Source organism: Argiope bruennichi, chromosome 5 (genome assembly GCF_947563725.1).
Source record: "Argiope bruennichi chromosome 5, qqArgBrue1.1, whole genome shotgun sequence".
Taxonomy (NCBI): Eukaryota; Metazoa; Arthropoda; class Arachnida; order Araneae; family Araneidae; genus Argiope; species Argiope bruennichi.
Genome location: NC_079155.1, coordinates 14,491,854 through 14,505,177, shown reverse-complemented (window position 1 = coordinate 14,505,177; position 13,324 = coordinate 14,491,854). Strand labels below are relative to the sequence as shown.

Here is a 13,324-nt window from a genome sequence, read left to right as displayed (position 1 = left end):
ATAAGTGAATAACTAAAATAGTTTTGTTGCATTAATTGGCAATCATTGATTTCCAAGCGAAAACAAACGTTTTGGTTATCATAATGAGCTCCAGAAATGAAACAAATGTTGAAATTTTGAAACTTGTTATTCGATTATCTGAAGATGGTAAATCTCTAATCGCAAGGGAAATTCAACGAAGTCATGAATGCGTTCAAAAAATTATCCAAAAGTATAAAATGTATGGACAAATTGGTAATAAACCTGGGAGAGGAAGGAAAGAAATCCTCAGTGCCACGACCAAGAGAAGAGCTATTCAAGAAGTAGCAAACAATCCTAAGGTGAGTGCTACAAAAATTGCTACATCTACTTCAAGAACAATTGGAAAGTGTGTTTCTGCTGAAACAATTCGAATCCGAAAAGCAAATTATAATGGTCGCGTAGCCAGAACAAAACCATTCATTTCCAAAGTAAATAAAAAGAACAGAATTTCATTTGTTAAAAGTCATATTTCAAAGTCTCCTGACTCCTGGAATCAAGTAATATTCAGTGACGAAAGTATGTTCAGTGTTTTTGGTATTGATAGTCGATGTTATGTTTGGAGAAAGCCCAATTTTGAACTTCTTCTTAAAAACACGTATCCTTCTGTCAAGCATAGAGATGGTTCACTTCTTGTATGGAGCTGTATATCAGCAAAAAGAGTTTTTATTGTATTTAGTTTTTAGGAATTTAGTTTTTATTGATGCAATCATGGGCAAAATTAAATATTTGGATATATTGAAGAACAATTTAAAACAAGTAAGTAAATAGTTTTAAAACAAAGTGTCCAGAATTTGGGTTTAGGTTCAAGTTATCTGTTTTAACAAGATAGTGACCCAAAATATACAGCTAAAATAGTTAAGTTATGGTTGTTGTATAATTGTAAAATGCAATTGCACACCCCTCCTCAATCTCCAGATTTCAATGTGATGAAAAATTTGTGGGCACAATTAGGAAAATCAGTTCAAGCACACGATATTAGGGACAAGGAACACTTAAAAAGAGTATTACAAGAAGAATGGTCAAAAATATACGGTGAAACAACTCAAACTCTTGTCAATTCAATGCCACACCGTTTACAAACTGTTCTAAATGCAATCTTTTTCTCTTTTTGTTGACAGATTTTGCTAGATGTGTACTCAATTTTGCAACTTTGGAATTTGTAACTTTGACATAGAAATTACTGTAATAAAAATATTATTGATTCCTCTGTTTTGTTTTGTAGCCTAATACTTTTGTTAACGTATATTTTGTTGTTCTTATAAATATTAGCCATAAATAGGAATGCTAAGATCAAAAATAATAAAATTAAAGAAGAAAGAGCATAGTGTATACTCAATTTTGAGAGCCACTGTATATGATAATTGCATATAATCCACTTTCGAATAAATATGTGAATTATGTTATCATGAAATATGTCAGAACAAATAGATATTGCATGATGATGCAAGTGCCTGGCCCAATGAAGTTGTTTAATAATGACATTAATCATATAAAGGTCAGGATAATATTATAATAAAGCTGATTCAATCCTCATATTAATAATATTAATTTAGGGATGTCAAATAATTTCCAAATGTGCATTTATTTAATTTTTGTAACCTCACTGTATTAATTGCTGTAACTTTGGACATCACTAACATCAGTTATTTTTACTTTGATGTACAAAAGCCCAAGAAATAAATGGGCAAATACGAAAAATTTCACCAGAAATATATTATAAATTTTAATATATTCACAATATGAAAAGTGCTAAATATTTTCTTAATATAAATCTTAATATTTCTTAATAAGTGCTAAATATACAAAGTCTGACTTAGACCCTTACATTTAGCTACAAATCATAATTTATGAAGCATGTATTTAACACTAAATGTAAATAGATTGGAACTATGGCTGGAAAACAGTAATTTGAATGATCATGGTGGATTTAGTATCAAGCTTATATAGACATGTGGATTAATAAAATCTCCAAGTATGATGAGTCTTATAGATGGGTTTTAACCAATTGGTTCCTAGCATGGTTCCATAGCTAGAAAAGGAATTTATTGAAATTAAATGAAAACACCACTTGTTTAACTTTGGTAATCGGTTAAAGTGCTGAAAATTTATTTAAATGCAATTATGTTACATGACCAGTAAAGTGTAACCTTGTAAATTTATTATTTTTTACATCTGTTATAAAGAAATATTGTTATATAGCATCATTGTATGCAGTTCTATATGAATGCACAGTACATTGGCAATTTTTCATGAGGGTACAAATTTTACTTAGGAAATTTGTTTTGGTGGCATAATTTTGAATGAGATTAAGTTAATGAAAACGGCCTCTGCAGATTTATGCACCATCTGGAGTACAGTTTGATCCATGATGGACATCAGGTTTGATTGCAAGCAAATTGGGTCTTAAATTCATATTTTTCTTAAGAGTAAACTAATATTGTCATCAAAACATCACAGTTTTGTTCTCAGCATCTTTTTTTGAAAAGCTGATAAACTAGTCTAATTTTGTATTCAGTGTTGCAATCCTCTCTTATAACCATTGACATTCATAAATCTAATTTTAATTTATTGGTAATAATTTTTATGAGGGTTGATGGCATCCTCTCTGGTGTTGTCTGAAGGATATTTAAAAAAATGCTATTAATTTTATTATTAAGTAGGGCTACTTGTTATATCTTAGTAATTTTTATGCATTTTATATTTATGTATTTAATAAGTATCTTTATTTATTTTTATAAATTTTTAAAGGCATATTTTCAGTAGAATAATTGTGATAATGCAAAATAACATTTTAATTTTATTATTATATGTTCTTTTCTCTGTAGATGTGGACTAACTATGAAAAAATTGCAACAAACTGTTGGTATACATCCTACTGTAGCTGAAGAAATAGTCAAGCTGAACATTTCAAAACGTTCTGGTGTCGATCCTGTTGTTACAGGATGCTGAGGGTAATTTCCTCATCTGAAAGCTTTCCTCTTTTGTTCTAGCATACATTTTCAAAATTCATGCATAATTTTTGAAATATTTATTTTCTAACTTTTTGATTATGATTTTGAAATATATAAATACATATATTTTGTTTGTTATAAAAAGAGGAAAGGCACAGATGAGGAATTTTTTAAAGATGAACTCATTTAATTTATTTGAAATAATTTGAGGCTAATGACACTGTGTTCAGAAACTTGAAACAAGTTGGACATGGTTGATGATTTCCTCAAATCATTATTGTGATTACTACAGTCAATTTGTCATATTTTACAAGATCTTAAGATGTATTATAATAAATATTTTTGATTACGAATTTTATTTACTTGCTTTCTTTTAATCATTACAGCAGTATTCTGAATAGTAACAGAATATTTTTTCTTACACTTCAATCTTATATATGTATATATATTTACAAATGCTTTTATTATTAAAATTATTTTGATATATAATTAGTATTTGTTTGGTGAATTCTAAATTTTAATATCATGCATAATTTATATTGCTGCTTTTTTCTTCATTCAACATATTCCTACTGTTTATTATTATTATTATTTCAAACTTCAAATACAGTTAAATCATTTACTTTCTGGTGATTTTATCTCCGCATTTTTAAATTTTTATAAAAAACCTAATGTATGTATTTTAGAATATATACTAAAATATATATTATGAGGAGTGTTTAATATTGTTTGGAGATAGTCAAGAATTAATATAAAACTTTGGATCTAGAATGCATTTCTCGTAGATATTAGAATTCAGCTATGTATTTATCATTGGCACAAAAGAATGAATAAATCTAGAAAATGATCAAACTTATATGTAAAAAATTCAGGTACTCTTAAGTATGCATTTAAGGTTGTAGAGATTTGAATTATAATTTAATAACAGAAAATTTTATATTTCAAAGCATAGATATTTTTTATTTATTTCACATAAGAATCTTTTTCTTAATAAAAATAATTTCAATTCAACTTCCTGGTGAATACTGTATGTTACTTTATAAATTTATTTAAAAAAAATATTTTTTCTTGTTTCTTTGGAATAGATAATATAGTATAATGGAATATCTGATACCATGTTAACATGGCATATTACTTTTGCAGAATGTTATGCCAAAATAGAAATTTTTAAGTCTTATGTTATTAATAAATAGTAATCTTTTTTATTACCATTAGATGCAGCTCATAATGATAGATGCGGATCACGAAGAAGGAAGAATGATACATAAGTCTATTAATTTTTTTTTTCTATTTTCATAAACTTTTAAAGTTTGCTTTGCATAATTCAATCTTGCAAAATCCTATGTATGGTATGATTTCAAAATACTTAATATTAATCTATTAAAAATTGGTTATTTTACTTTTATATATATATGTATATTTTACAAATTCATAAATATTATATAAAATAACTAAATGAATTAATTATGACTAAATTAAAAAAAAATATTTTTTCTTGTTTCTTTGGAATAGATAATATAGTATAATGGAATATCTGATACCATGTTAACATGACATATTACTTTTGCAGAATGTTATGCTAAAATAGAAATTTTTAAGTCTTATGTTATTAATAAATAGTAATCTTTTTTATTACCATTAGATGCAGCTAATAATGATAGATGCGGATCACGAAGAAGAAAGAATGATACATAAGTCTATTAATTTTTTTTTCTATTTTCATAAACTTTTAAAGTTTGATTTGCATAATTCAATCTTGCAAAATCCTATGTATGGTATGATTTCAAAATACTTAATCTATTAAAAATTGGTTATTTTACTTATATATATTACAAATTCATAAATATTATATAAAATTACTAAATTAGGCATGAGATTCATAAGGCAAAATTGTGATTTAATTTCTTGATACATGTTATTTTCATGAATGCTTATTTTAACAAAATTCACAAGAAAGTTTTAAATATTGTTTTATCATTTAATATTTTTCTTAACAGTACAAATAAATTCAGCAATATTATTTACAGGTTACCTCGTTTTCTGGATTCTTGATGACACAAAAGCTTTTTCTGAAGAACAAAAGATGAACTTAAGAATAAGAGAAAATAAATTCTGCTCCTGCCAAGTTAATTGGATTACCTACTAAACAGAAAAAAAAAATATCAGTAAGTTCATTTCAACTTGTATATTTACGATAATATTTTATGAAATGATTCATTTTTTCATTGCAAACTGTTTAGATTCTAGCACTGCAACTGCTTAAGAAGTTGTTCTGCAAAGGATTGATGAAAACCTTTTTTCATTTCTTGTTTTAATAACTACTCCATATTAATTTTATTTCATTAAAAAATATGTGCAGAAAAACTATAATTTTCATTAGGAAATTCAGCGCCAATATACGGAATATTTTGCGGGGAAGGGGGGAGAAAAAAATTTATCAGTCTTTGTATCTACAAATATGATTCCAAAAAAGGTGGATAAATAAAATTTAGGTGTAGACCTTATAACAAATATCTAAATTGTCGTTCCATCATCTGTTTAATTAAAGTTCTGAGATGACCAAATGTTCTGTTCAAATTTCATTTTTGGTACTTATTAATCTGTGTATTCTTTCTGCTACACATTGTACAATTGCACCTTTTCTTTTTAATCCACTGGGTATCTTCAGTTTTGGATGGCAGTTTTGTAACATTCATTTAACAATACGCTTCCAAATGAATTTTCCAGATATCGAAATTCATTCCATCATATTTTTAAAGGTATTTCTCTCAATTCATAAGCTAAATCCAAAATCTAATGTTTGTAATTGAGTTATATTCTTCTTTTCATGTGGAGGAAAAGGAGAAAAATACAGTTCAGGAACATTACATGGTAAATACAAACACAAAAAGCTAATATTCTGAAAGTAGGAGTTGAAGTTATTACACAGGCTATTTTACAAAACATGTTAACATAACAGTAAAAACTATAAAACATATCATTATATCTGGTAAAATTGTCTTGTTATGAACCTTCAATATTTTATTTGAAAAATATAAAGTATTTGAACAAGAATTGATTTAAAAAACTAATATTCAATATTTCTGTGTGCATATTTCTGTAATCATTAAAAGTCATTAAAAAATTATTTTTTATGGTCCTTATATAAGGGCTTTAAAAGTGCTTATATTTTTCTCCAAGTGTTTATATTTTTCCTTCCAATTGGGGGCGGGGGTAGGAAATCCAATTTCACCATGCTTAATCTACCCGATTATTGAATATATTTTCTTTACAGTGTCGATCTTTTAAGTTTTATTTCATTGAATCCGGCGATCAATGGAAAAGGTTTTATCTCAATTGATTGAAATATTTATAAATAGGGAAAATATATTTTCTGTTCATTTACTTAACTTTTCCCCGTTCTTTTGCATATTTAGACGGGGGTAAGGGAGGAAATCTTTTCTTTTTACTGATAATTTTATGTATTCAAATGAAACCTCTGGTGTTGGTTTTTAACAGCGAATCGGTGTTTTTTTTACATGTGATTGTTTGTAGAAAAAATTCTTAATTATATTTCAACATGGTTTAGTGATTTGCCATAAGTAAATTATTTAAATATTTTTACTACATTTAATTTTTGGCAAAAATTAATTTTTTTTAATTATATGTCTGAAAAATATGTATTTTATTCATTGTGTACTTCCAAAAATAAAAGTAAAGTGAAATGTTTATGATGCTCCAAAGGTACTGGTAGATCATTTGTTACTCTTGCCAGAAGATACCAAATATAAATTAATGCCAATGAAATTCATTTTGTTGATTTTTCGTATATGAACTATTCAAAAAGTTATTTGTGAAAAAATAAAACAAATTGAAAAAGAAGTCCCACTGTAATCTTTTTTTCCCCCTAAATACTACTAACTATAGTGTAATTAAATAATTTGAGATATGCAATGAAAGTCTTTTGATAAGATTTTTCAAACAAAACATACATTTTTTTTAATAGCTTAGTTTCAATTTTGGTGAGAAATATTCAGTTACTCTTGATAATATTCTATTTTTATATTTGTATAAAACTGGACAGTTACTTAGTTAATACACAACTTTATTTCATTGAATTCATAGTTCCATAATTCAAGGAAATACCTACTTTATGTTTGATTCTTATTTTTTCTAAGTGCTTAAAAAGTACTTAGTTAAAAATAAAAAAAAATTAGTCTATTGACTTTATATTCTGTAGAAGAAAAATTATTTTCAAGAAAAGGGTAATTTAACTTCATTAAGTTTTATTTTTTCCTTCAGTTTTTGTTTTGCTTGTGCCAGTCAAAATTGACTTTGGTGCATTTTGAGAGGGGGGGGGGGGCAGGGGTGTATTGTGATCTTGGCACATCAAATTTGTGATTTATTTTCTCTCTCAGTGTTAACCATTATTTAAATTTCTTCAGATTATGTGGGTTTGGGCTTCTTATTTTATTGCTTAAATATCACTGCTCTTCAAATTACATTTGATTTAGCATTTTTTCCCCCTGTTTTTATTTGGATGAAAAAAATGTTTAAAAAGCAAAATATAAAATTTTTTACTAGAATCTGAAAATAACAAAAATAACTTAAAATATCATTTCGGAATAAAATTAAAGTAAGAATATGAATGAGGTGAGGAAGGGGGAGGGTGAATTGCAAAATATTAAAGAGGTGAAAATGAAATTCAAAAGGCCAAAACTATGTATTAACTAGTAGTTTCACAATTTTTAACATTAAAAAATGTTGAAACAAATTACACTTAACAAAGCTCATTTTTGAATTTCACTTAGGCCTGTTCATTGATTTTATTAACATTTATTATACTCCAGATTAAGTTACTTTTAGTTGCGAGATTTTTGTTCTCTGTTTTGAAAACGCAAATAGAAATTTGATAATTTATGTATGGCATCATCTGTGTATCTCATTATATTCTGTCTTATTTATAGTCTTTGTAAAATTTATCTCGATTTATGATTGCACATATTCTTGCAATGAATATTTGAATATTTCCATTTCTTATTTAAAACTGAAGCAGAATTGAAAATTTAGGGCAATTTCGTAAAACAATTTTTAAATTTTATCTTTTTTTAATGATGCAGTTCTTTTTGGTTTGTTGAGAATGAATGTGAATTTCAAGATGAATGCATAATGAAAAAGAAATTTTTATAAAAACCTGCTTTTATATACTGGAAAAAAATTTTTTTTTGAAGATTTATATCATTATATATTTTCTCTGAAATTCATTTCCAGCTATACTTTTGATGAAACTTTGATTCTATCATAAACTGTTGAATTCACTTTCTTTGATAAAATTGAATAACTGCTAAAAATTGAATCAACAACAAATTTCTGTTTCAATCTACCTTCAAAAGATAAACAAAGTCACCATAGTTATCTTGAAGAGAGCTAGGCAGTACAAAAATTTTTATCATCATAATGTATAAATACCTATATTAAATTGTCTGTTAACTTTGCTATTGGACATACCCTTTAATTCTTACATATAAAAAAAAGTATTTTTATACCTTGAGAAATTTAAAATATCAGGAAAATTATAATTGAACATTTATAAAAACATTATTATTATTTTGGTAGAAAAGGTAGAGAAATGTATGTTTAATTTTTTTTTTTTTTAAATTTACGCGATACCTAATCATTCAGTTCCATTTGGATGGGGGGGGGGACTGATTATGCACGCAATAATATAAAAATCCGTAACTTATCATGGAAAAGATAACAGAAGCATATATCTTAATATCAAAAAAGAATTCTTGACATTAATATCTAGCCATTTAAAAAGATTTGCAGACATAATATACCACATAATAAAAGATTAAAGTTGATTAAAAAAAAAAAATACTTGATAAAGAAATATTCGAGTTGCTGGGGTTGTAAGCAAATTAGAAATTATATTTGAAAAATGCAATTAATAAAGCACTTCAAGATGTAAAATATTAATAGAAATATTTCTAAAATTTTTTTGTTGTTTTGAATTTTGCATTAAAAAATGATGTCCAATAAAGCATATCATGAACTATAATAAGTGTTATCAACCAAAAAGTTTTGATGTAAAATAAAAAGAGTTTAAAAATAAAATATTGTTTGAGATTTTTTGAATTTTTAATGAAGGGATAAAAAATAAAAGGTATCTAAAATTTATGTAAGTTATGAATTAAAATGATCTGATTTAAAATTCATTACTTTAGATTTTGTTCAGGAATTGTTAGATTAGTTGATTTGTTCAGGAATTGTTAATTTTGTTAGATTTTGTTCAATTGTTTGAAATAGCAAAAATGTTATTGAATTAAGTTTATGTGAAAATAGAGTAAAGAGATATAATTGTAAATTATTTAATCTTTAGAAATTGAATATCAAAAAGGTTCCTTTAAAAAAAAGTTGATCATGCTACTTCAAATGGTCTTTCATTTTTTAAAAAAGTTCTCATTTAGATGATTTTAATATGCTAAAATAATGAGTTTGGAATGAAAAAATTTAAAAATACATTTAACTAACATATGCAACAGAAAGCTAGCAAAATACTTTAAATATCTGTTAGTAATTTTTATTCTGTTTTTCAAATAACGATGTTTTTGAAATCAAATATAATTCTTAAATATGTGAAAATATTTGAAATATATTTTCTTTGTTTAGTATTAACAAATTTTCTAATTAAAATTCAAAGTAAAACTAAAAAATAAATTATCAATAAAAGTATCGAGGTATACACAAGTATTTAAATAATATATGACAAATAGTTATTAATATGCATAACTATTACTAAATATGAATAATATGTATTAAAAAATTATTTACCTATAATGGTTGAGTTATATTGAAAATTTTATAAAATATTATACAATAATTATATTTTAAAAGAAAAATTAAAATAATGTTTCTTCTTTAGAATGATTTATTTTAAAAATTTATAAAACATCTATGTTACATCAAAACATTATGTTTGTTCTCTGTTCATTTTGATTCTGTTTCAAATTCTTCAAACATATTTAAAGAACAGTATTTCTTCGAAATTTTATGAAATAGATTAAATTTTAAGTATAAACTAATTTGCTAGCAAAAAAACTGAAGCATTCAATTTTGTTAAGCGACATTAAAAAGGAATTACGTTTATAAAATTGTTTTATCATTTTGAGAGAAGAATAAAAATGTATTTTCTAAAGAACAGGGACCGAGATTTATCTTGTTTAAACTCTTCTTTTTTATGAAATCTAAAAAAAATATTTAAATATTATTGTTTAAAATGCAAGCTGATAATTTATTTCAATTTCTGAAAAAGTTTGGCAAAACGTGGTAAGCTTTTAAAGATTAGGTGTAGATTTCAGAACTTATATATATGAGCTGTTTATTTTGAAAGTGGGGCAAGACCATTTTTGAAAAAAATGGGGATAATGGCAGTTATAAATAAAACTTATGATCTTTTTATATGTAAAAAATTTATAGTAAAATAAAATTTAGATTCTAGTATTTGGGAGATGGAAGTTTTAGCGCTGAACAGTATTGAAAATCTGTTTATTTTGAAAGTGCAAGTCCATCTTAAATTGAAATTATATTTGACCGAATATATTACGGCAAAATTTAGCTCCGGTTGCTCTATGGTGCAAATGTGGCTGTTTGACATCATGTCTGAAATCTAGGGTGTTTCTATTTATCTATTTTTGATATTGAAAATCGGTGATTGTACAGTATTCCATAAATAATAAAAAGTATATCTTAATTTTGTGTGTCAATAGTAATATGTTTACTTCCATCACCGATTATTCAGTCCAGTGACAATGAAATAAATAGCATTGATCACAAATTTTTATTGGCAGGACATTTATTTATACCGAACGATCATGATTTTGAAGTGGGACTATCCAGTAACTATTCAATCCAGAAACCAAGTAAGTATAGTAACCTTGCATATTCCCCAAGGTTACTATAAAGTAATACAAAATTGTCGAAAGCATAATAAATTTTTAGTACATGAAATGAAACGTGGAAATTTATTTTCCACCTAACTTCTGGAAAAAGTGGTTTTAAAAAGAAAGAAAAATACCAATTGAGAAACCGTGAATTGATTAACTATATGCTTGATCAGATTTACAAGGGATGCACCATACAAAATGTTCAACAAAACTTTGATAGAACGAGATTTTGAATTTAAAATTATCGATTTGTCAACAAAACGAGGAAGGTAAATAATTCCAAGTAATTACGGAAATATAAAATTATCTTTTATGTATGAAAAAAGAAGATTTATTACATCTGAAAAATGCAAGAATATGATGGATTTGTTATCATATATACATTCCGCCCATCATGAACATTTTAAAATATTAAATTCTGCATAAAAACCAATTTAATTATACCTGGGTATAAACTGAAAATGTATCATTTCATTGAAATTTTTAATAAAACTGAATTACTGTTATGTTATATTTTCTGCAAAATATTCTTTGTTTTGTTTCACTTTTTATCAAATGATTAAATATTTATAAAAATTTGAATAGTATTTTCTTCTTATTTTTAAAAAAGGCTGATGCAACTCAAATATTTCCCAATTAAATGTACGTTTACAGTAATTCATTAATTTTGAAAGTGAGGCAAGTCCATTTAGTTATAATAACTCTTTTTTTTAATCAGCATTGTAAACACTATTGGATTACAAACTTACATTATCTGGTACCACAAAATATATATCTATTAATACCAATATTTTTAAATTTAATGAAACGCAAACCTTTAAATATCTCGCAATAACAAAAAATGGAGTTGCCCGATTTTCAAAATAAACGGCTGATATGTAGGCATCAAGCGTGTTACAGAAACAAACTTTCCTACATAAAAGCATAAAATAATATTAAAAAACGTTATAGTTTGATGTTTATATAATTGAAATTGCTACCTGATTTTCTGTTGCTATAGTTCCTAGCAAAGCCGTAGAATTCAACGTGAACGTGGGCGTTTACAGTTTTGCTGGATGGAATGTTTGTTTTATATTCGTGCTTGCCATTCAGCCATTTTACCTCCTATTTCCTTGCATCTTTTAGCCATGATAGTAAAGTATGAATGGTAGTATGAATGAAACGTTGTCACTCATTAGTCTGAATTATTTCTTGGGAGATAAATTATTCAGGTCCAAAAATTTTATTTGCATCAAACTCCAAAATTATTTAGCCGGCGTCCTGGCATAGGGGTAGCGCGTCTTCCCCTTGACCTGGGCCTCCCGGTTCGGGCATGGTTGTTTTTCATCTGTTCTATCTGTGAGATGTGTAAAAAGGGGCTGTGCAAGCGAATGTGATGCGTGAGTAGCTAAGACGTACTCTTATCCCTAGTTGGCGCTACTAAAACAAGAGACGCTCCCTTGGCTTAAAATCACTGACTTCGTAGTGAGCTTGTCCATGGCAAGTGCCATTATAAACAACAACAACCAAAATTATTTAAAAGAACACAAAGACATTTTATGAGTCCCAAATTTGCTGTGGAAGAAAGATATTTGTACATATTTTTAGGAGAGATCCGTTACAGGACTTGGAAAGTGTGGTCTCCTCTAATTCAGTTTTAAGTTACCGGCCTATTATTTTCTGGGATCCCAGTATTCCCTGCTATTCATGCTAATTCGCGAAATTTAATTAAGCTTGGAAAATAACATTTTCCAGATGGGGATTAATTCTAGATTTTCTGTTTTTAAGGCTCTTTAAGATTGGTATATCATCCGTTAGCGTAACGCTATCTTTGGCATCCGTTTAAAATGGAGAAATTAGAAAAAGATATACTATAAAATATTTTAGAGTAATTTTTATTTACTATAAAGGGCCTACACATTAAATTATAATTAATCTGTTCCAAAATTTCGCTCATTCACTTTTTTACAAAATAATGATATTTTTATATTAAAACTCTTCTTTTTTATTTGTTATAGATTTTTTTGAATTAGCAACGATAGATAAAAATCGATCACATTTAATTTTATGTTATAAAAATTATCCAGTGAGGCTGCAATCGAGATAAAAGAACGATGAAAGAATTCCGCAATACGCTCATCCTTCCGCGTGTCATCCCTTGATGAGGTATAATCGCCGATATTGAAAGGATCCGTATTCTAGTTAAGGTTATATATTAGTGTTGCTATTTACAGTTGAGAATGCTGTTTTTTAGCTATAATTGCAACAGTTTTGGCAGATGTTTTTTTTTTTCTGTTTTGTTATTATTATTAAAGTTATCGTTATGGCTGAGGTTTGACACTAATGCTGACTCATGATAAATAGTTGGAAGAGCAGGTGATATATGAAATAAAAACAAATACTGTAGCCAGCAGATTTATTACTTATCAAATCATTAAATAAAAATGA

General features: G+C 26.5%; 1 protein-coding gene across 2 annotated transcripts in view; it reads left to right on the top strand.

Annotated features, from left to right (window-relative positions):
* LOC129969260 (thioredoxin reductase 2, mitochondrial-like) overlaps positions 1-13,324 on the top strand; it is a 351,586-nt gene that overhangs the window by 164,659 nt on the left and 173,603 nt on the right. Inside the window, exons 14-15 of one of the 2 annotated variants that reach the window (XM_056083730.1) lie at positions 2,847-2,972; positions 4,188-5,137. In XM_056083730.1, the coding sequence (XP_055939705.1) occupies positions 2,847-2,970 (124 nt within the window). In that variant the 3' untranslated portion in view covers positions 2,971-2,972; positions 4,188-5,137. Of the gene's footprint in view, positions 1-2,846; positions 5,138-13,324 lie in introns of both variants that reach the window. The other variant, XM_056083729.1, reaches the window with a different exon arrangement.